General features: G+C 52.9%; 7 protein-coding genes across 7 annotated transcripts; 4 read left to right on the top strand and 3 right to left on the bottom strand.

The window, feature by feature from the left end:
- Positions 1-87: 87 nt before the first annotated feature.
- Positions 88-1,892, top strand: CAOG_03926 (phosphate transporter; the record flags this gene model as incomplete). The annotated part of the gene is made up of 2 exons (XM_004363597.2): positions 88-222; positions 309-1,892. 2 exons carry the CDS (start codon positions 88-90, stop codon positions 1,890-1,892), a joined length of 1,719 nt encoding a protein of 572 aa, XP_004363654.1.
- A 415-nt stretch (positions 1,893-2,307) lies between these two features.
- On the top strand, positions 2,308-5,517 carry CAOG_03927 (hypothetical protein). The gene is made up of 2 exons (XM_004363598.2): positions 2,308-2,327; positions 3,300-5,517. Exon 2 carries the CDS (start codon positions 3,802-3,804, stop codon positions 5,107-5,109), a length of 1,308 nt encoding a protein of 435 aa, XP_004363655.1. The 5' UTR covers positions 2,308-2,327; positions 3,300-3,801; the 3' UTR covers positions 5,110-5,517.
- A 171-nt stretch (positions 5,518-5,688) lies between these two features.
- On the top strand, positions 5,689-7,807 carry CAOG_03928 (hypothetical protein). Its single transcript, XM_004363599.2, has 7 exons — positions 5,689-6,048; positions 6,202-6,259; positions 6,361-6,615; positions 6,693-7,120; positions 7,205-7,292; positions 7,378-7,622; positions 7,701-7,807. The coding sequence occupies exons 1-7, from the start codon at positions 5,716-5,718 to the stop codon at positions 7,776-7,778; spliced, it is 1,485 nt and encodes a 494-aa protein (XP_004363656.2). The 5' UTR covers positions 5,689-5,715; the 3' UTR covers positions 7,779-7,807.
- A 36-nt stretch (positions 7,808-7,843) lies between these two features.
- On the bottom strand, positions 7,844-11,523 carry CAOG_03929 (CCR4-NOT transcription complex subunit 3). The gene is made up of 6 exons (XM_004363600.2): positions 11,430-11,523; positions 10,511-10,743; positions 10,221-10,379; positions 9,899-10,072; positions 8,473-9,761; positions 7,844-8,373 (listed from the first exon to the last, which is right to left on the bottom strand). The coding sequence occupies exons 1-6, from the start codon at positions 11,452-11,454 to the stop codon at positions 8,160-8,162; spliced, it is 2,094 nt and encodes a 697-aa protein (XP_004363657.2). The 5' UTR covers positions 11,455-11,523; the 3' UTR covers positions 7,844-8,159.
- A 23-nt stretch (positions 11,524-11,546) lies between these two features.
- Positions 11,547-15,051, bottom strand: CAOG_03930 (hypothetical protein). The gene is made up of 12 exons (XM_004363601.2): positions 14,897-15,051; positions 14,626-14,802; positions 14,301-14,468; positions 13,960-14,215; positions 13,755-13,875; positions 13,513-13,645; positions 13,087-13,405; positions 12,855-13,009; positions 12,533-12,776; positions 12,270-12,430; positions 12,095-12,186; positions 11,547-11,986 (listed from the first exon to the last, which is right to left on the bottom strand). The coding sequence occupies exons 1-12, from the start codon at positions 14,960-14,962 to the stop codon at positions 11,710-11,712; spliced, it is 2,169 nt and encodes a 722-aa protein (XP_004363658.1). The 5' UTR covers positions 14,963-15,051; the 3' UTR covers positions 11,547-11,709.
- Positions 15,052-15,341: 290 nt separating this feature from the next.
- Positions 15,342-19,559, top strand: CAOG_03931 (hypothetical protein). Its single transcript, XM_004363602.2, has 8 exons — positions 15,342-16,644; positions 16,779-17,137; positions 17,231-17,367; positions 17,471-17,777; positions 17,873-17,951; positions 18,030-18,106; positions 18,213-18,332; positions 18,429-19,559. Exons 1-8 carry the CDS (start codon positions 15,558-15,560, stop codon positions 19,344-19,346), a joined length of 3,084 nt encoding a protein of 1,027 aa, XP_004363659.2. The 5' UTR covers positions 15,342-15,557; the 3' UTR covers positions 19,347-19,559.
- A 156-nt stretch (positions 19,560-19,715) lies between these two features.
- Positions 19,716-20,213, bottom strand: CAOG_03932 (hypothetical protein; the record flags this gene model as incomplete). Its single annotated transcript, XM_004363603.1, has 2 exons — positions 19,716-19,930; positions 20,195-20,213. 2 exons carry the CDS (start codon positions 20,211-20,213, stop codon positions 19,716-19,718), a joined length of 234 nt encoding a protein of 77 aa, XP_004363660.1.
- Positions 20,214-20,316: the final 103 nt, after the last annotated feature.

Raw genomic sequence — 20,316 nt, forward strand, 5'->3', positions numbered from 1 at the left:
AGCTAGGTCCAAAACAGGGATGCTAAAGGTCAGTCTTCTTCATCTGCGCTGTCCGTCCTTCTTCTCGTATTCAGACATTATTCAGACATGGTGGGCAAAAAAGGATCCAACACGTCGAGCAACTCGTCGATTGCAGCCCCGTCCGCGGCCGGACTTGCTCAACTCGACAATGCCGGGCTCTCTTGGTTTCACATTCGCACTGTGCTCGTCGCAGGCATGGGAGTAAGTGACAATTTTCCCTGTTATTGCGTGTGACAGTGGCCTCGTAGTTAGTTTTGTGATTGTAAACTTACTGCTCGCTTGTCTAGTTTTTCTGTGACAGTTACGATTTGTTTGTCATCTCTCTCATCACCAAATGCATCGGCCGGCTTTACTACCCCGACATTGCATACTATTCCCCCGAGCGCTGCGCCGACAACCACATCTCAAACATAACGACGGCTTGCAGTCACAAGTACGCGTCGCTCATTTCGTCCGGCATCTCGCCAGCGGATGCAACATACCACGTGCCGTCTGCCATGCCTGCCAATGTCGACGCAGCGCTCAAGGGTGTTGCCTTGTGTGGAACCTTGGCTGGCCAGCTGATCTTTGGATATCTTGGCGACCGCTTTGGCCGCCGCGTTTCGTTCGGCGCCACGCTTGTTGTCATGGTCGTGGCTGCGCTGCTCCAGGGCCTGTCCTTTGGCAACACTGCCAACGGCGTGATTGCATCGCTTTGCCTCTTCCGCTTTGCGCTCGGTGTCGGTGTTGGCGGTGATTACCCGTTGTCTGCCACCCTGATGAGCGAGTACTCGTCCCGTTCCAACCGCGGCAAGCTGGTGGGCGCGGTCTTTGCCATGCAGGGCATCGGGATTCTTGCGGCAGCCACCGTCACCATCATCTTTGCGGCCATCTTCCAAAACCAAAACCAGAATGCCGATTCGATGTGGCGTCTGATTCTCATGTTCGGCGCCGTCCCGACAGCGGCCACCATGTACGCTCGCCTCAACTTGCCTGAGACACCGCGCTACACGCTTCTCGTCAAGCAGAACGCTGCCACTGCCGCCTCAGACATTGCCCAGGTCCTCGGCACCGCCGCACCCGCGCACGAGTCTGTGAAACCCGTCGTCAAGAAGATGTCGCTGCGCATGCTCATCAAGAACTATGGCTGGAAGCTTTTCGGATGCTCAATGTGCTGGTTCCTGCTCGACATTGCCTTCTACAGCCAGAACCTCTTCCAGTCAGACGTCTTCTCTGCCATTGGCTGGATTCCCAAGGCGCAGACCATGACCATCACGGAAGAGGTCTTCAAAACTGCACGTGCCCAAGCTCTGATTGCCTTGTTCTCAACGGTGCCCGGATACTGGGTCACCGTCTTTACCGTCGAGAAGCTCGGACGCTGGTGGATTCAGCTCGGCGGGTTTACCATCATGACCCTGTGCATGGCCATTCTGGCTGGCGACTATGACAACCTCAAGGCCAACAACGTGACTGCCTTTGTGGCGCTGTACGCGCTCTGCTTCTTTTTCGCCAACTTTGGTCCAAACTCGACAACCTTCATTCTTCCGGCCGAGCTCTTTCCCGCCCAATACCGCTCGACGGCCCATGGCATTGCTGCAGCGAGTGGCAAGGCCGGAGCCATCATTGGTGCCTTTGGCTTTGCGGCAGCCAACACGGCCATCGGTCTTCGCCCAACCCTGGCGATTCTCGCTGCCATCAACTTTGCCGGCTTGCTCTTCACCTTCCTGGTGCCGGAAACCAAGGGCCGCACCCTTGAAGAAATCACGGAAGAGCTTGCCCACATTCCCGAAACAACAACGAGCACGCCCATGACTGGCAGCTCGAGCGACCTGACAATCGAAATGACTGCAGTTGACGATACGCTGTCAAGGCCCGAGACGGATCAAGCATAGGTTGTATAGTTTGTCCCTATTGTTTTTTGTGTGTTTTAGCTTAAAAGTACAGTACATAGTTATCCGATTTACCTGCAAGAGTCAGAATTGCGTAGATTTTTTTTCTTTTTTTGTTTTCAGGTCCTCCGTTCGATCGATCCGTCGTGGAGCGCGGGCGGGCATTGCGAAATGGGTTTTTTTCATCAAGCCACTGTCTCTCGTCGCGTTGACGGAGCTCTTGATGATGATGCAATGGATTAGGGGCAGCGTTGCTCAAGTGCAAGCTCGCTCTAGCTTTTTTCCCCTCCGTCTCCGCCACCCCGCCACCCCTTCCCCCCCCCCCAATTTGTCTAGCAAAAGCGCATTGTTTTGATCCCAATTGTCAGCTGAATGTCGACAGGTCCAAGGTCTGCATTTGGTGCTCGCTCTCTCCTCTTTTTTGGGCTCCCCGTTACTGTACGAGCATGACGCGCTTTTTGTGCGCTTTTTGTGTGTGCTGCATTTCGGCAACCAGACACCAAGCGAGTTCGTTTGACGGGTGTTGATATCAGCGTGATTGCCACAAAGCGAGACGACGCAAGGTGAAGAGCGGCGAGCGGAGTGGAGTGGAGTGGAGTGGCTTTTGCGAGCAGACGCCGTCACTGGGTCATTTCGAGCATGCGATTTCGACTTGAGAGGTTTTTGAGGTGGCGTGGGGGGTTGGGGTTGGGGTTGGAATGGGGGGGGGGCAGGACAAAGGAGAATGGACCTGTGTGGGTTGCAATGAGTGGAGCGCAATGCATTTTCCATTGCCTTCCACTCGTTTCCGCTCACTTCCATCCTTCTCCTTCCCTCCATCCCCCTCCCTTCCCTTCTTCTCGCTCGTCGTGCTCTCCACTGTTCTGATGCGAGTGACTTCCACCACCCCTTTCAATCCCTTCACATCCTGCTGATGCAATGCACTTTCCATTGTACCTCGCTTCCCTCTGCCTTCTCCCTCCGCTGCCCCTTTTCCCCCTTCAACTCTACACTCGCAACACAGTTACAAACAGTCAAGTGTGTTTTGCTGTCGAAACAACAACCGCGCGATTCTGGGCTGCAAAACCACAGCATTCACAACGCCAAAATGCATTGCACGCAAAAAAAAAAAAAAAAAAAAAAAAAAAACGGGTTTTTGAATGCAAAACCGTTACGCACATGGAGGAGGGTAGTCGACACGGCGATTTTAGTGAACTTTTTGTATCGCGCTTTGTTTCGAGCGAAACCGACGATGTACTCTTTATTAAAACCGCTGCTACCATTTTTCTTGCTTGGAGTCTCTTTGTGGTCGTATCTCTGCCAACGCTGAACTCTCGTTGTTACTACTCTCTCACTACCTCGCCTACCAATTTCTTGTCGTGAATTTCATGTTGCTTGCTATACACTCACTTTTTGACTTCTTGCTTACAGGGGTGAACACAAAAAAAACCAACCAACCAACACTTTCTTTTTTTTCCTTTTTACAGTGAATTTCTGAGACCGCTGAGATTCGCTTTTTTTTCTCTCTCTTCTTTCTACCATTCTTTGACTTATTGTTTCTGAGATTTCCATTCGTGTCTCAGTTCACTCGTCTTTTTTTTTTTTTTTCTTCCTTCTTCTTCTCTCGTTTTCCTTTTGGCTCGTCGTGCTCGCTCAAGTTCTGTCCAAGTTCATTGACAAGTCTGACAAGCAAGGAAACACAAAGAAAGAGCAGAAACTCGAAACAAAAAAAAGTCAAGTCAAAGTCCCCTCTTCCTAACGTTCCCTCGATTGATCATCAACGCGCAACGTCAAACAAGTCAACGCAACGTTCATCGGTCGTTGTTTCGACTCTTGCGTCATTTTCCTGTGGATTTAGCACAAAACAACCCCCTTCCCATCAAGCGTCATCAACTTTTTCTTTTTGCAGCTCGTCACTCCACACCACGCAGAAATGACGCTCACCTCGTCCTCTACCAGCCCCAACGGCGGCGGCTCGAGCATGATGCGCACCGCGTCGCTCCCCGCCACCTCGTCGGCTTCGGTCCGCGTGGTGTCCACCAACAGCCACATTGGCTCAAAGATCGTCAAGCCCAGCGTGTCCTCTGCCGCTGCTCGCCAGATGCAGGCCCGCATCACCGCGGCCGGCTCCGTCCAAGAGCTTCGTCAGCAACTACAAGCGCCCGCGTCGCTCGCCCTGATGCGCCTTGCGACCGTCTCCTCTGAGCTCTTGGCGCCCTCTGCCTTTGTCGATGCGGCCTCCAACAGCAGCAGCAGCATCAGCAGCAGCAACAACGGCAGCAACGGCAGCAGCGCGTTGTCGTCGCCCGCCATGATGTCCATGGACGATGACTCGTACTATGCAGCTGCTTCGATCGTTGCCTCGGCGTCCGGCGCGGCCTCTTCGTCCTCGTCGTCGGCAATGGCGTCCCCGCAGCCGTTCGTGCCGATGCCCGCTGGCTCGGACCTGTTGGACGATGCGCTGATCGGCCTGCCGTCCTTCGACCCGACCGCTCCCCCGCAGCGCGTCATGCAGGCGAGCAAGATTCTGGCCAACATGCTCCAGACCCAGCACGGCTATCTGCCCACGCTAAACTTCCTCCGTCGCATCCAGAAGGACGAAATCCAAGAGTTTATGCGCCGCGACATTCTCGAGTGGCTCTTGCGTGTCTCGCAGCACTTTGAGCACCACGCTGAGACGTTTGCCACGGCCGTCAACCTGTTTGATCGCTTCCTGTCCACGCTCAAGGTCAAGCCCACGCATCTCCAGCTCATCGCCGCCACCGCCCTGCTGATTGCCGCCAAGTCGCAGGAGCAGTGGAACACCCACCCGACCCTCAGCAGCCTCATCAACGCCTCGAACGCCGCGTTCGCCTGCAGCGACATTCTGCGCATGGAGCGCATCATTCTCGCGCGCCTCAAGTGGACGCTGGCCACCGTCACGCCCCACCTGCTCATCCACCAGATGGTGCCGTGCCTCGAGCAGACCCTCCAGTTTTCGGCCCAGCAGCTCGATCGTCTCATCCGTGACGCCGAGGCCTACAGCGATGCCGCGCTCATCGAGTACCGCTACGCCAACCAGCTGCCGTCCACCATTGCTTGCGGCGCCCTCCTCTGCGCCCTCGCCCGCACCAGCCGCGGCGTCCATGACAAGGACCTCATCTCGGGCCTGCTTTCGCTCTCTGGCACCGAGTATGACGCTGCGTCTGCCTGCTTTATGGACATGAAGGCGCTTCTGGTTGATGACGGCCCGGTCATGTAAATCTCGCGATCCATCCATCCATCCATCCGCACAAACAGCATTCTTTCTTTTTCTCGTTCTACACACATCCTCAAGACAAGAAAACCCAAAAAGCAACAAAAACAAAAAGAAAAACAAGTCCCGTTGCCTTTCCACAAAAAAACAACAAAAAACTTGATCAACTTGACCACAAAAGCTCTAAAACGACCCTCAAAAAAACAAGCTGATATTTGTTTTGTTCTGTCCTGTGTCTCGCCTCGTTCCCCAAGCCTTACTGTCCGTTCTCAAGACTGCGTGTGTGTTCTTCCGTCTCGTTCTCTGACTATTGTTTGTCCGCTGTTCCCTCTCCGTTCCTTCTTCCTGCAATGTTTCCTGTTGCTTGAAAAACCTCTTAAATCCCAAAAAATATAACTTGTGTTGGTCTCCTGACGTCGATCCTTGTCTCGCAGCATGTTACGCTGTAAAAAACACTACATGTAGCCCTGTTCCATTCCACTTCAATCCAATTCTCACGCAGTGTTGCACCCTTCTTTGTCTATTTGTTTTGTTTTTCCCCCCTTCATGTTGTCTGAGACTCCTTCCCATGTCACTCCTTCTCTTCTCTCTTCTCGTTCATTTTGTTCACACATGCTGCGTTTGGCTGCGTCGTCTCGGCGCGGTTTCGCACAACTCTGCGCGGCCGCAGCCCCCGCCGCCACGAGCCGCCTTGCAATGGCATCCATGGCCGAGCGCACGCAGATCCAGGCGAGCATTCTGTCGTGGGGCGCTGCGGACGCCGGTGCGCTCGGTCTCGGCACGCTGCTGCCACCTGCGCTCCAACCGCAGTCGCAGTCATCACAGTCGTCGCAGTCACAGTCACCACGCGGACTGGACTCTGGATCTGGACTGCCACGCTCATTGGGTGCTGAGCAGCCGGCGCCACTGTTTGTGTCAACCCCGACACGTGTCCCAGGCCTCGAGGTGAGTAAGCAAGCCAGTGGGAAGGCTCAGAAAAGCTCAGAAAAGCTCAGAAAATCTGAGAAAAGGTCTGACATCAAAGTAGAGCAGAGAAGGTCATAAGTTATGGGGATTCTTGCTCAACATCGACCCCCCTCTTCTGCTGGCTTTGCTCAGAGATATGTTCCGTATGCGATCGCAGCTGGATGGGCGCACTCGTTGGTCGCCGTGCAAAGTAAGAAGCATTGTCTGAGAAATAATGCTGGTGCTTGTAATCTCGTTGATATCACCAAGAAAAAATAAGGAAAAATCAAACTCATCCGCGGTGCAAATCAGACCCAGGTCTCGGAACATTCGCATTGCTCGGCGCTGGCCTCAATACCAGCAATCAAATAGGCTTGATTGATCCCGAAACACGCCAGCGTCGTCGACAGCACGAGGCTGCCGACTTCATCTCCTCGCAAGATGGCGACCAAGCAGTGCCAGCGAAGGCCGTCAGTGATTTCACCTTCATCCATCGGTTTGACGATCAACCCGTCGTGTCGATGGCGTGCGGACGTCAACACTCGATTGTCGCAACAGCAACACAAGGTAACAAGCGAAGAATTGTGGTGCTCAACAACAGAAAAAATCTTTGTTTTGAATCCCGCTCACTCACCTCAACCCAGTCGTCGGCTTTGGAAACAACCACTACGGACAATGCGGCATCCTCCCATTCCGCGCAAGACAATCCCCCGACTTTGTCCATTTGAATTTGCTGCTCACAGGGGCCAGTCGCGAGTTGGCCAACACGCCAGAAATGCCGTTGCGCGTGGCGTGCGGTCTGGACTTGACGCTCATATTGCACGCAGACGTCCTGTACGCGAGCGGCTGGGGTGCTGACGGGCAAACGGGACTGGGTGTGGACACGGACGTCCGGTTGCTGTCGCCGATCGTTTTCGAGGCAGAAGACTTTGTGGGAGAAAAGGTGCATCACTTTGCGACGCGCGCCGATTGCTCGTATGCCCTTGTCAGCAACAGCAACGGAGTACACCGGCTGTTTACGTGGGGCAACTCGGAATATGGCCAAACCAGTCTTGGCAAGAAGCCCGATAAGGTCAGCAGATTTTTGCGAGCAACCACAAAAACCAGTGGTGTGCTTTGACTCTGTCCTTTGCTGACCGCGGACTATACTTGCCAGTATTTGAAACCACACGTTGTACCAGGTCTGGGCGCTGCATCCGTCAAGCAGATTGCTGCTGGCGGATCGTTTGCCGCGTTTTTGACTGGTAGGCGAGAGATTTGGATTGGATGCGTTCTACTTTTGTTCTGAAGCATACTCACGGTCTCCCCTCTTCTCATACTCCACTTTAGCGGATGGCTGTGTTCATACGTGTGGTTATGGCCCAGCACTCGGACGAGGCAACCACACACTAGAGTCGCTCGAGATTGCGCAGCTCGATCGCGCCCTGTTCAATTTCGAGCCAGTCGTGCAGCTCGTCAGCGGAAACGACTACGTCATGGCGCTCACCGTCACCGGAAAGCTCTTTGCCTGGGGACGCGGCCAATGGGGACGTCTTGGCCTGGGCCACACGGCCGATGCGTGGGTGCCAACAAGGGTGAGTTTTGTTAATTCGTTCTTCTTCTGCGCGTTGTTGCTGCTCTCAACGATAGTGTCGTTTTTTTCTGCTTCACAGGTACCAATCGAGGGCAAGGTCACCAGCGTTGCGTGCGGAGTGGATCACACTTTGGCGATCGTTGTCGACAATGAATAAATGCAACCTGCACATTCAACGAGAACGACTTTTTATTGTTAAATCGTGTAGAAAAAAATCAAAAACACAAAGGACAAAGAAAACAAAAGGGGAAAGGGGGGGGGGAAGTTGGATGATGAAACGACAATCGGACTTCACACGGTTTGAAACACTAACCCACCACAACGTCCGCCAAAACGCGTGATAAGTGGCCAAAACTGTGCCAAAGAAATCCGACAATCCTCAAAAGCCCCGCCGAGCATCGACATGCACATTCAACACAGCACAAGAAAGACTCCGGACGTTTGACCGGAATCCACACATGAAAGAAACAGTGTACAAGCAAAAAACACGCGTGCGCATGCTCTGCTGCTAAACAGTGTGTGAGCAAGACTCGCGCATTTAGGGCATTTCCTGATCTTCCAGGTAGCGATACTCAAAGGTGAATTCGCTCTTCTTGCGCTGGCACCAGCCAGTCTCATAGTCAAAGTAGACGTATGTGCCTTGTTCAAACTCGTCAATGACGGTTGTCGGCTCGGCATGGCGTTGGAACCATGTCAGGTACTTTTTGTGGAAGCGCCACGCCTGCTTCTTGAGCTCGCGCGCCGCCAAGTACCTGCGCGAGTACAGAAAGAGAGTGGGGGGGGGGAATTAGAAAACAGAGAAAAAACAAAAAAAATAACAAAAAACAAAATTGACACAATTGAAATCTTACTGCTGGTACGTGCCCTGTTGGAAGTAAAAGATAAAGAACAGGGTGTCTAAATCAAACTTGCTGAACAGGGCCGGGTTGCTGGCAAAGTTGATGGGCGTGTGGGGGTTGAACGGGGCAGTGGTCGCCGGCGATCGAGGCGCGTAGCTCTTCAGGTGCTCGAAATCAGCTGGCTCGGGCAGGTAGTGCATGCTGCCCCAGAGCTGAGCCAGTCGACGCACGTTCGCGTCCATGGACTGATCGGCAGCCGTTGCCGGCGTCGACGACTGGAGCGGCGAGACGTTGCTAAACTCGGCCTCGCCGAGCGGCGATGTGTGGCTGCCTGTAGCATGTTGTGGTGTCGCGGTTGGTTGCAGGATGGGGGTGGTCGAAACTGGGGTGGTGGTCTCAGTGGTTGCAGCTGCCTCGGTGCTTGGCGCATCGGCGGCAGTGCTTGCAGCGGGTTGGGCGCCCTTTGCAGCCTTGCCAGAGCCCTTCTTGCCAGCAGCAGTGCTGGAGGGCTCTTCAACTGCAGCTGCTGCAGGAGCAGCCGCTGGCTTGGCAGGCGCAGCGCTGACAGCAGGCGTGAATGCGGGCGAAACGGGAGCAACGGCAGGGGTGGGTGGTGCCGAAGCAGCAGCCGCAGCCGCAGCCGCCTTCTTGGCCTGCTGTTGGGTCCAGGCGTTACCTGACGGTGTGGCCGCAGGCGGCGGTGCAAATGGACTGACGACAACTGGCGCAGCAACCGGGGTGGTGACGGTGCTGCTGCCGGCGCTGTTGGCGCCCTTCTTGCCAGTGGTGGCCGCTGGCGTGGCTGTTGGGACAGCGCTGGCCTTGTCCAGCAAACCCTGTGATGACGCAGGGGTGGCAAGAATGCCCTTGCCTGCTGCAGCCGCGGGCGTTGTTGTTGCGGTGGTGGCTGCAGCGCCTTTGGCAGAGTCTTTGCCCTTGGCGGCGGTTGTGGCGGCTGTTGTTGATGCTGCTGCTGTACTTGTGGGTGCTGCTGCAGGTGTTGCGGCTGCGGCGGGCTTGGCGGCGGCCGCTGCAGCTGCTGGTGTTTGTTGCTTGGGTTTGCTGGGTGATGCTGGTGGCTCTTCCTTTGCTTTTGGCTTTTCGGGAGCGGGTTTTGTTTCCTCCTTCCTTGATGAGTAGTCGTCATCGTCGTCATCGTCGCCATCGTCATCGGAAAAGTCGTCGCCAGCATAGTTCTCGTCCAGATTCAAGTCCTCGTACAATGCCTCGTTTTCGGTATAGTCGTCTTCTTGGTTGTTTTCAATGTAAAAGTCGATATCCTCGTTGATTGCGTTTTTGATCTGGGAGCGAAGGAACGGATCGAGATAAAAAAAATCAAGCGAAAAATGATGTGCAAAGTCAGCACGCTGATGCGGGCAAATCGTGCACACAACAACAACAACACAATCAACGAAGAAAGAGAGAGAGAAAGCATTACCGTCTCAACGTCCAATGAATCATTCTCCATCAATCGCAAAATCTGTTCTAGCTTGTTAATGTGGAACTTGTGCCGCACGACCAAGCCCTCCATTTTCGCTGTTCGCTCTGATGTGCCCTTCTTTTTTGTTGAGGTTGATGCTAGTGTCTCGAGTTCTGCTTCAAAGGCGTCGACCTGGAGAGGGCAAGAGGATGAAGAAGCAGAAGAAGAAGAAGAAGAAGAAGAAGAAGAGTGAGAATCAACGAAAGAAAAAAAAGGAGCAAACCATTCGAGGCCGTTTGTCCTTGTTTTCGAGCAAGCAGAGCGGGCACGAGCCTCCTACCTGCATTCCTAGCTTGTCTATTGCGTCGTTCAGCCATTGTCGTTCCTCTGCCTTCTCACGCTCTGCCGGATCCATCGTCTTGGACGCCTTCTCCAGGCCTTCCTTTGAGTACGCCTTGGTTTTTGTCTCGCGTTCGATTGCTCGGAAGCGCTCCATTTGCTGCAAACCCGTGCCCCCCAAAAACACACCATGCATGCGTGCAATCGAGTGAGCCATACGAGCGAACAGAAAGCCACAAGCAGACACACGACCTCTCGCTGGCCAGGCTGCTGGACGCCGCCATCGCTCACCGATTCAATCAGCTTGCGGTTGTCCAGCAAGACCTTCTTGTCCTTGACTTCGTTGGATGTGAGCCATGTCTTGATCTGGTCGCGCAGTCGCTGCAGCTTCTTGATCTCCTTCTTGAGGTCGCCTTCGTACTTTTCCTTGAGGTTTGTATTGGGCGCGCTGACAACCTTTTCCCAGATGCCCTCAAACTCCTCAGTGCCTTCCTGGATGCGCTTGAGCACGCGGTCGATCTCCGCTGTTCCAGCGAAAGACAGCGGCGCAAACAACAACAACAACAACACGAAAAAAAAAAAGTGAACAAATGGGTTAAAACGTGTTTACACTAACAAGCGCGCCTAGCAAAACCACGCAAATCAACGCTACTGAATCATGACCACGAATTTTTTTTTTTTTTTTTTTTTTTTTGTGGTGGTGGTGAACATCCGTCTTCCCTTCTCCCTTCTCCCTTGCTCCCTTCGCCGCCCACACAGCTCGACACACATTCAAATCAATGTGTTTTCATTTTCAACACACCGTTGGCACAAAAACCCAGTTTCAAACGCGTTTCATTGCGTTGCATTTTGAGTTTTGCGTTTCAGACTCGAATTTTCAATTCTTTTTTTTTTTTTTTTTTTCATACAAAATCCAATGCAAAAGTCGAGATCTGCGCTTTTTTTTTTTTTTTTTTTTTTTTTTTTGTTATGCAGAGTCCGCACTTTTGACTGCGTTGAGCGTTTGAGCTTGGTTTTTGCGCTGAGAGTAGAGCTGCAGCAGCATGTCAGCAGAGCCGCCGGTGCCGCTGGGGTGGGAGCGGCGAAGGGGGAGCGTTCCGACTGAAGCGGACGGGTCCAGCCAAAAAGGCATGGAAAAAAATCAAGTACCAAAACCTGATGTCGTTGTTCGGGTTTTAGTGAAACGAGGGTATGGAAGTTGGGCACAAACCTTGAAGTTTCCGCTTATCCGCCATCACTGAAAAAAAAGAAAAAATGAAAAAAAAAAAAAAAGATAGACTGATGACCCGTGAAAATAGTCGCAAAAGACTGAGACCGAGGAGTCATCGTGATATGGAACGAATGCATTTCATCTGGTAAAATAGAAGAGCGAATCGCGATCGCAGGCAACCAGCCGGAATGGGGTCGGATTTTTGACATTCGACAAAGAACGCTCAGACGTTCACCAACCAACCGAAACTGAGATAACACAATATCGGTGAAGAAGCTCTTTACTCTCCATCGGGCGTGGCAGCATTGGACGATGGTGGACGGGAAGAGGAGGACGCTGCTTTCGCCGCCGCTGCTTGGAACAACACAACAGCAACGCCGCTCCAGACGTTGGCCAATCGCAGATACAGCAGGCCGTGAATATACGTCGTGAGCCAGGAGGCCGTGCCCGCGTTTGGCTGGTACTTGCGAATGAGGATTGGGTGAGGCACAGGCAACAGACCAACAAGCGTGCCGTGTCTCAAAAAGTCCAAAATCTCTGCCTCGTCTGTCACGCCTCTGTCATGCAGAAGCGCCCCCCCCCCAGAAGTTGTTCGACAACGGGTCAGCAAAACTCGACACATTCAGCTCGAGTCGCACGCCCCCATTCAATTCCGCTTCTCGTACCGGTCAACGCAAATCTTTTCAACTTGAGGACCCAGAATCTGCAGCATTCGGTTGATTGTTTGCAGCTGGAGATGACTCTTCCACTCGTCAAACTGTTGCAACAAATTGTCAGCACCAGAAATAGCAAAGGACCAGTCCAAGTACCATATTAAAAAAACCGACCAAAAAACCGTACCCATTCTTGAGTGGCTTCAAAGGCTTCGGTTTCGTACGCAACAGGTGTGGCCGATGCAGACTTGGCTGCAATCGACGCTTGGCACTTGTCCAAAGTCAAGGAACTGAGGTGGTCGAACGCCGCGCGCTTGCAAATGATGGTGTAAATCATGTTGGCGTTGCCTGTGTGCCAAGCAAAACGAACAAAAGGCGACCCAAATGAGCAGCGAGACCCGGCTGCCAAACCGTTGCCTGAGCGCTGAAGCAGATGCCGCAAACACTTACCGTCAAACTGATACTGAATCACATTGTTGAAAATCTCAATCAAAAAGACAAGCAGATTGTGGTTGTTGGGCCGCGCAAGCAAAAATCGAGGCGTCGAATAAAACTCAAAGAGATGCAGCAGCTTGGCGCTCGAGACCAGGGTGATGGACTTGAAGTACGGCGACACGTTTGCCAGGATTGTCAGGAAGCAATCTTGCAAACTGGACAATCGCTCGTGACCCATCGTGATTGTCCGATGGAATGTCTGGCAGGTGGTGCGTGAGTGCGCAACATGGTCAGCGATTGAATCACAACACAAACGGAATGGTCACGCATGCTTTACAAGAATCATTAAATCGGCATAAGAACCGACAAAGGCGGGAATGTCTGCAAACGCGTGGCCTGTCCAGGCCTTGTTCAGGCGAACGCCAAAGTTTCGCTCGCCACTGAACAGCAAGAGCAAAAAGGCGCATATGTGCACGAGCCCAACGCGCGGTGCTGCCAAAAAACCAACGCGTCCGGCAGTCAAAGAGTGAGTCGGAAATCGCAGCACGAGTCAACTCTTGCAGGCTTACATTGATCATTGCGAGCTTCGAGACAAAAGCTCAAAATGGGAACCACCAGCTCCAATACATCGCTGGATTTTAGCAAGTGATGCAAAAAGTGCTTGTTCAAGTCGCACATCTTCCACAGTATCACGAGCACCTCTTGCTGAAAGTCAATCTTGACTTGAGACCCAGGCAAGTAAGTGGAACGCAGTGTGTTTTGGAGCAACCGAGAAAGTCCACGGAGCACAAAAGTAAAGTCCTCCAGTCGGTGCAACCGCGATAATGACGTGGCCCATGAGTTTCCAAGCGATGCCGCTGGCAGGTGAGGCGAAGTTGGAGTACGTGGCTGTCATGAATAGGGCGAAGAGGAAAGAAATTCAAGGGCAAAAGAAACACAGTGAGCCGATACATGCGGGACTGTTTGAAATGCAAAGCGGAGGGTTGCCGCGTTACCACTTCATTGCCAAATTCCGACTCGGCAGAAGCAACCTGTTGGTCTCCAGGATAATCAAGACACAGAATGAGCAGCTGGGCTGCCATGACCACGAGCGGAGCACGTTTATCCGAGACGAGTAAAAAGTTGTAGCTGCCCATGTTGACATTTCAATTTCAAGGTGAACGCGCTCGAAAAAACAAAACAACAAAAGTCGGCCGCAAAAACAAAACCCAGCACGCATAAAGGCGACTCAACGTACGGAATACCGTAGCCAACCGGGTCGTAGGAGCAAACAACGTTGAGGCAAGAGCAAATCAAGGGCAGCGTGTGCCTCACTTTGCCGGATGTCAGTGTGGCCAACCAAGGGTTGGAAATGTGCCCTAGAGAGCCCAAGAGAGAGAGCGAAAAATGCCCATTGTTCAGAACACGATCGTCTCTCCTTAGCCTATGCTTTTTTTTTTTACCTGGCGGCTGGTACAGTGCAGAGGACATGCACAAGGTGATGAGCAGGCGCAGCACCTCCTCCCGATTCCCGTCCAGATGCGCACTCGGCTTGGCCGCCTCCATGCCAATGCCCGTTTCCCAAATAAATTCGCGGCTGTCGAGTTCTGCAACTGTGAGTGTCGTGGCAATCGTGAATCCCGGCGAAAAGCAGAGGTCGGTCAACGCCTCCACGAGAATGCCAGCGAGCGTGATGCCAGTCGCAGGGGATGTCGGGAACTGTCGGAAATGTGTGTCTGAATGAGACCGGAAAACCACAAACCAGAAACAGAAGCGAACACACTCGCCGCAATGGTCACCGTACCGTTGTTGGAGGCTCGCGTCCAACTTTCCACATGTACTCGCGCCACTCTTGATCCTCAAAGACAAGCGGCATGATGCGTGTGAGGAAGCGAATGCCGTTGATTGCGCCAGTCGCCATCTCTGTCGTGTTGCAGCCCCGAATTGCGCTCAACGTGACGCGTTCGACCAACTGCACAGCGCGTAGCAAGCACCATCGTTCAAGTTTGTGTCAAGTGAGTGCACGGGTTGCAGAATGAGTTCAAGTTGTGTTCAAGTTGTAGCCAAATTGCAGCCATTGCCATAGGAAGTCCGTCCGGCTTGCTGCTTTCCGTTTTGTTCGTTTTTACCTTGTGGAGCAATGAGCGAAAGTTCTCGGGTGTCTGACGCATGATGCGCCTCACGTCGTCTGGCTGAACGAGCTCGTACAAGTCGTCCAGGCTCAGTGCGCGCTCAAACAGCTTGGACCAGACCGACGCTGACGACGCTGCGCTGGGCTCGTCCTTGGCCGATGCATACGGAATGACCTGTGTTGAATGGAGACACCGAGGTTCAGGTCCAGTCAGTGTCTCAGTGACCCAATCCTGGGTGTCGTTCTATTGTTCTATTGGGGTTTTTTACATTGGCAGCTGCGATGAGTTCGCCGAGCGCGTCAATCACGGCGTCCTTGCTCGATCCGCCGCCCATTTTGATTCCCAAGTGATGACGCCTGCTCAAAGTGAACAAAGGGAGAGTGAAAGAGTGAAAGAGAGAGAGAAAGAGAGAGAGAAAGAAGCAGACAAAAAAAGACTGAGAAAATGGCCCAGTAATCTCAGAAAAACTCAGCTTTCGATCAAAATGAACAACCAACAACAAAACAACTTCAACTTCAACTTCAATCGACGAGCAACAAAACAAAACAAAGCTTCAACTTCAATCGACGAGCAACAAAACAAAACAAAGCAATCAAACTTTTTTTTCCATTCACTGACTTTTTCCATTGACTTTTTCCATTCACTTTTTCCATTCACTTTTCGACTTTTCTGTTCATTGACTTTTCTGTTCATTGTTCATTTTTTTTCGTTCACTTCTTCTTTTTATTCTTCAATTTTTTAACCTCAAACTTTTTTTACTTTTTTCCCCGAGTTTTTTTAACTTCCGTCTTTTTTTTTCTTTCTTTTTTCTCTCTTTTTTTCTTTCAATCAAAACCGAACTCAGCTTCAAAAAGTCAAACAAAAAGCGCGGAACAGGTTTTTTTTTTTTTTGTCTTTGTTGCTTGTTTTTTGTTTTGTTTCCAATCCAAATGTCGGACGGCAGCGGCGTCGGCAGCCTGAATGGCAGCAGCAGCAGCAGCAGCAGTGGCGGCGTCGGCGTTCGTGAAGAACACCACCACCAACAGCAGCACCAGTCAGCACACGTCGCTCCACCGCGCCTCACGCTGACCACGCCAGCCTCAGCGACCGCGCGTGCAGACAGCGATGCTGCAGCAGGAGGAGGAGGAGCGACGGCTGGAGGAGCACCAACAACGACGACGACTGAGATGGACAATGTAGCACAAGCAGCCAAACCAACCCTCAGCCTCACTCACCCGCACCAGCACCAGCACCAGCAGCACTCCCATGACAATGACATGCTGCTGCTTGAGGCGACAAAGGCAGGGCGGCGGCTGGGCCAGCTTCGGAGGCAGCGGACGGGCAGCGTTGGCGACGCAGGAAGTCTGCTGAGCGTCGACTCTGCTGCTGGCACTGCGTCGTCGTCATCGAGCCACCAGGACGTCGAGGACGAGGACGAGGACGACCAGGACTTGTATGGCGACGACGACAACTACGACGAGGACTTTGTGCTGCAGTCGTCACTCGGCGACGGTCATCACGAAGTTCAAGGTGGTCACGAAGCGCAAGGGCAAGCGCAAGGGCAAGGGCGTGCTGCTGCTGCTGCTCTGAATCTGAGCCTCGAAGACAAGCATGCTCAAGCGTCAGGGAAGGAAGAACATGCAGGAAACACCCATCATCACAAGGCAAAGCATGGGCAGGACGGCGCTGCAACCACTGTGGCGTCGAATTCTACCAGTAGTGCTGCTGCTGCTGCTGCTAATCCTGCTGCTGCTCCTGCACCGAGAGACTCGAAGCACCTGCAGCTGCCGATCGAGCGCGAGGCATCCTGCTTCATCCACCTCGACGGTGCGCACTCTGCCCCAGACATTGGTGCTCATGGGCCTGGACACCCGCACACCAAATGGTCAGACCACTCGCTGGCGTTCTACGCGACCGACGAGGCCGCCTCGGTCGCCGCCGATGCGAACGCTCGTTCCCACCCCGAAACCCGCCCATTCGCCCACGGCGACGTCAAGGGCAAGATGCTGGCTGCATTCTACAACATTCGTCACAATGGTGAGTCTGCACTCTGTGCTTTGTGTGGAAAATGGAGCCACAACAAAACTCATTTTTTTATTTCTTGGTCGTTTTGTCTTGGCAAACTTTTTTTTCTATTATTGTTTTTTTTCCCTGATTCTTTGGCTCTGCAGTCAACAACTTCCTATCCTCCATCAGCGACTCGCCCATCTGGATGCTTGGCAATTGCTACAGCGGCAAGGAACTCGAGTGCAACGGCCACACGGAAAACAAACACAACAAACGCAGCCGACACATTTGCAAGTTTTTCGCAGACTTCCAAACCCTCGTCTGCTTTTCATATCGCAAGGATTTCGAGCGGATACCTGGCAGCAAACACACCACCGATTGCGGCTGGGGCTGCACCCTCCGCAGTGCCCAGATGCTCGTCGCAGAGGCGCTCGTTTTGCAGATTTTTGGCCGTCGTTGGCGAATTGAGGATCGTTCCTGCCCTGCCCCACTCAGTAGCTCGAAAGAGGATCAGCTCCGACTGGTAAGAAGAATGGGGAGGGTGGAGGGTGGAGGATGTGTGTGTGTGGCGTTTGGGTTTTTGGCTAACTTTTGTCTCCCCTTTCTTTTTTGACAGATTATTCGATTATTCCAAGACCAACTGCGGCTTGATAGCCCTTTCTCCATCCACAATATCGTTCAGCACGGCTGCCAACTGTTTGACAAGCGTGCAGGTGACTGGTTTGGTCCGGCAAGCGTTGTTCGAGTTTTTGCGTACGTACCAGCAAGCAAACAACTCTGCCAATCGCGCTTCTCTCTCGTTGCATGTGCGGTCGCAGCACGAACTCACTGCGTTTTTGCTTCACTTTGTCTGTAGTGATCTGATCAACCAAGCATATGCAATGCATCAAAGCCCATTCCGCGCCTACCAGGCGATCGACCACATTATTTATCGAGACCTTGTTGCAGAGCTATGCAGTGGACCAGACGCTGTGCGCGACCTTGAATTTTCAACCCCGACCTCCACGTCAGAAAGCGTCAGCACCGACGAAACGGTCACCCCGTCCGCGAGCACCTCGCAATCACCGCCAGTCCTGCCGCCTCCGTTCATTCCCTTGCTCATTCTGATGCCTTTGCGATTGGGGCTGAATGAAATCAATCGCATGTACATTCCCTGTCTCAAGGTGAGTGAAAAGTGTTTTGATGCAGAATTGTGAGGGAGGGGGGGTTTTGCGATGCTGAGCTAACGTATTGACTGTCCGTTCGCATTGCTCTTTAGGCTCTTCTCATGTGCGCTCAGTGCGTCGGAATTATTGGCGGACGGCCACGGCACTCGCTTTATTTTGTCGGCTACCAAGGTTTGGAATTTGTCACGCCGTTGGAGTTTGGCATTCGATTCGAAAACTGACCATTTCTTTGGCAACTTGACACCACAGAGGACAATGTAATATTTGCCGACCCGCATGGCTGCAAGCGGTTTGTAGATATGCAGCAAACGTCCTTCCCGACAGAAGTGAGTTGGTTGCGCTTTTTTTTTTTTTTGGTCGTTTTCCCACCGCTCTTCAGCTGATCTGACCACCGCCTTTGTTTTTGTTTTTTTTTCTTGTTATCGCTGCCAGACCTTCCACTCTGCAGTTCCCAACAAAATCCCATTCACCCATATGGATCCCTCCATGGCGATTGGCTTTTTGTGCCAAAACCAAGCCGATTTTGACGATCTGTGCAATTTCCTCACTTCGGTAATGCATCCATTCCGGTTTGCCAACTCGCATTCGACACACACACACAGCCAACCCCTTCTCACTTTCCTTGTGCCTCTGCTTGAACCCTCCCAGCTGGACAAAAAGTGCTCGTTCATTTCGGTGGAAAATACCTGCCCGGCGTACTCGCGTTCTACGTTTGTGCCGGCCCCGCCGCGGTTGACCATCGAGGAACTCCGCGTCAAGCTGGCATCCGCGGCATCCACCAGCAGCTCCAGCGCTCCGGGCAAAGCTCCGGCACGCCGTCGCGCATCGCGCCCTCGCTCGGATCTGACTGCCGACGCCGGCCTCGCAAGCAAGCACCAGCCGCGTGAGGATGGCCCGCCCAAAGAGTCGTCGTACGACGAAGACAACGAGGATGGGTTTGGTGAAGGCGACGACGACCGCTACGACTCTGACTTTGTCATGTGCGCTGCCGCGACGTCCATCCCTCCTCAGCCCCAGCGACAACTCTCTAGCTCCTCGAGCGTTTCTTCGACCAAAAAGAAGCCTGCATCTGGTGGATTCCGCAAGTATTTCTCGACGCTGCGAGGCAGTACCTCCGAGCCCGAAAATGAGCAGCAACTGCAACTACAGCAGCAGCAGCATCAACAGCAGTTGCAGGGTCATGAGGTCGGTGCGGCTGGTGCCAGCGTCCCGCCACAACAACCGCGGTCTGCGGATCCAGAGCGCAAGTCGCCCTTCTCGTTCTTGTCGTTGCGCCATCGTCACCAAACCCCGACCTCGGAGTTTGCCGCAAGCAGCCACAGCTCGCTCTCCGACCAACCTGCCTCTGCCAGCACGTCCCAGCCAAACTCTCCTCCGGTGATAATGCAGCATCATTCCTCTGCCGATCACCATCATCCGCTTTCGCATCATCATCCAGTGATCACTGGCAGCTTGACGGCGGATTCGCTTAAGGCGCTCAACCGCGCCGCTGCTCTGCAGGATGCGACTCATCCCGGCAGTATGTCTGCCTTTCACTCGCTTGTGACGCCCTCGACGACTGAATGAGCGTTGACGCCAGCAGCAGCAGCGGTTGGTTGGAAAAGTCAAAGCGCAGGTTGGAAGAGTCAAAGTGGATGCTTCGCCACCAACATCATCCCCAAAGCAAATTCTAACATCCACAATCGCTGACGATCTGTGGCTGTTGTTGTGTGTTTTTGCTCTTGTACGATTTGTTCTTGTTCTGTTTGTGCTTCTGTATGTAAATAACTCGGCATTGATTATTTTTTTTTTCTGCTCGTTTTTGCTCGACCCTCGCGGATTGAACGGTTGGTCATTTTGCACTAGGCTTGCTTGGAAACGAACTGCGGAAAAAACTTAGGATGTTAGGTACAATAGAGGGGGGGGGGACATGAAGATGAGTGAGTGGACAAGGCATTAGTTCAGCTTCTTGGCGCTGGCTGTGGTTGCGGCCACTGATGCACCAGCGGATGACCCTGACGTGGCAGAAGCAGACGTAGTAGCAGAAGAAGCAGCAGCAGTGACGGTGGCGGTCTTGTTGACGGCGACAAAGTGGTACGCGACGACGAGCACAAAGATGAAGATGCCGAGCAGATTGGCAACAAGCATCAACTGGATGTCAGAGATCATGGCTGCGTTTTTGTGAGGGGGGATATATCTGCGCACAGGTGCAAGTCGGATCAGCCGGGGGAGGGGACGGGCAAGTGAGCAGCGGGGTCAAGCAGCGGAGATCAACAAAGATCTCTGCTTTTTCCATTGGAGTTGCATTTTGTATGGATTTTGCATTGGAGATGGAAATTGAACAATCAATGCTTACATAAAGTAGAACTGAGAAGAGTTCTGAGATTGGAAGAGTCGGAAAAACGAACTCAGACAAGCTAGGATTCAGTTTGTACAGGAAGAGGGGGAGGCCATAAGTGATTCAGATCAGAGTTGAAGGATCACCATTGTTTGATTTGTTCTTCCACCTCAAACTCCCGATTCATGAATATTGTCGACGCATTGAGACAGTCATAAG

This window comes from Capsaspora owczarzaki (assembly GCF_000151315.2).
Source record: "Capsaspora owczarzaki ATCC 30864 unplaced genomic scaffold supercont2.5, whole genome shotgun sequence".
Lineage (NCBI taxonomy): Eukaryota > Filasterea > Ministeriida > Capsasporidae > Capsaspora > Capsaspora owczarzaki.

Excerpts from the sequence above, each read along its gene's own strand:
- CAOG_03928 (XM_004363599.2), top strand. The coding sequence starts at position 5,716 with ATGCTGCGTTTGGCTGCGTCGTCTCGGCGCGGTTTCGCACAACTCTGC. Across the intron at positions 6,260-6,360 it reads CTCGTTGGTCGCCGTGCAAA|ACCCAGGTCTCGGAACATTC; the intron begins GTAAGAAGCATT and ends GGTGCAAATCAG. Across the intron at positions 7,623-7,700 it reads ATGCGTGGGTGCCAACAAGG|GTACCAATCGAGGGCAAGGT; the intron begins GTGAGTTTTGTT and ends TCTGCTTCACAG.
- CAOG_03929 (XM_004363600.2), bottom strand. The coding sequence starts at position 11,454 with ATGGCGGATAAGCGGAAACTTCAAG. Across the intron at positions 10,744-11,429 it reads GGATAAGCGGAAACTTCAAG|CGGAGATCGACCGCGTGCTC; the intron begins GTTTGTGCCCAA and ends TCGCTGGAACAG. Across the intron at positions 8,374-8,472 it reads CAACAGGGCACGTACCAGCA|GTACTTGGCGGCGCGCGAGC; the intron begins GTAAGATTTCAA and ends GTACTCGCGCAG.
- CAOG_03927 (XM_004363598.2), top strand. The coding sequence starts at position 3,802 with ATGACGCTCACCTCGTCCTCTACCAGCCCCAACGGCGGCGGCTCGAGC.
- CAOG_03931 (XM_004363602.2), top strand. The coding sequence starts at position 15,558 with ATGTCGGACGGCAGCGGCGTCGGCAGCCTGAATGGCAGCAGCAGCAGC. Across the intron at positions 17,138-17,230 it reads AAGAGGATCAGCTCCGACTG|ATTATTCGATTATTCCAAGA; the intron begins GTAAGAAGAATG and ends CTTTTTTGACAG. Across the intron at positions 17,368-17,470 it reads AGCGTTGTTCGAGTTTTTGC|TGATCTGATCAACCAAGCAT; the intron begins GTACGTACCAGC and ends CTTTGTCTGTAG.
- CAOG_03930 (XM_004363601.2), bottom strand. The coding sequence starts at position 14,962 with ATGGGCGGCGGATCGAGCAAGGACGCCGTGATTGACGCGCTCGGCGAA. Across the intron at positions 14,216-14,300 it reads GACGCGAGCCTCCAACAACG|TTCCCGACATCCCCTGCGAC; the intron begins GTACGGTGACCA and ends CATTTCCGACAG. Across the intron at positions 12,187-12,269 it reads TTGAAGCCACTCAAGAATGG|TTTGACGAGTGGAAGAGTCA; the intron begins GTACGGTTTTTT and ends TTGTTGCAACAG.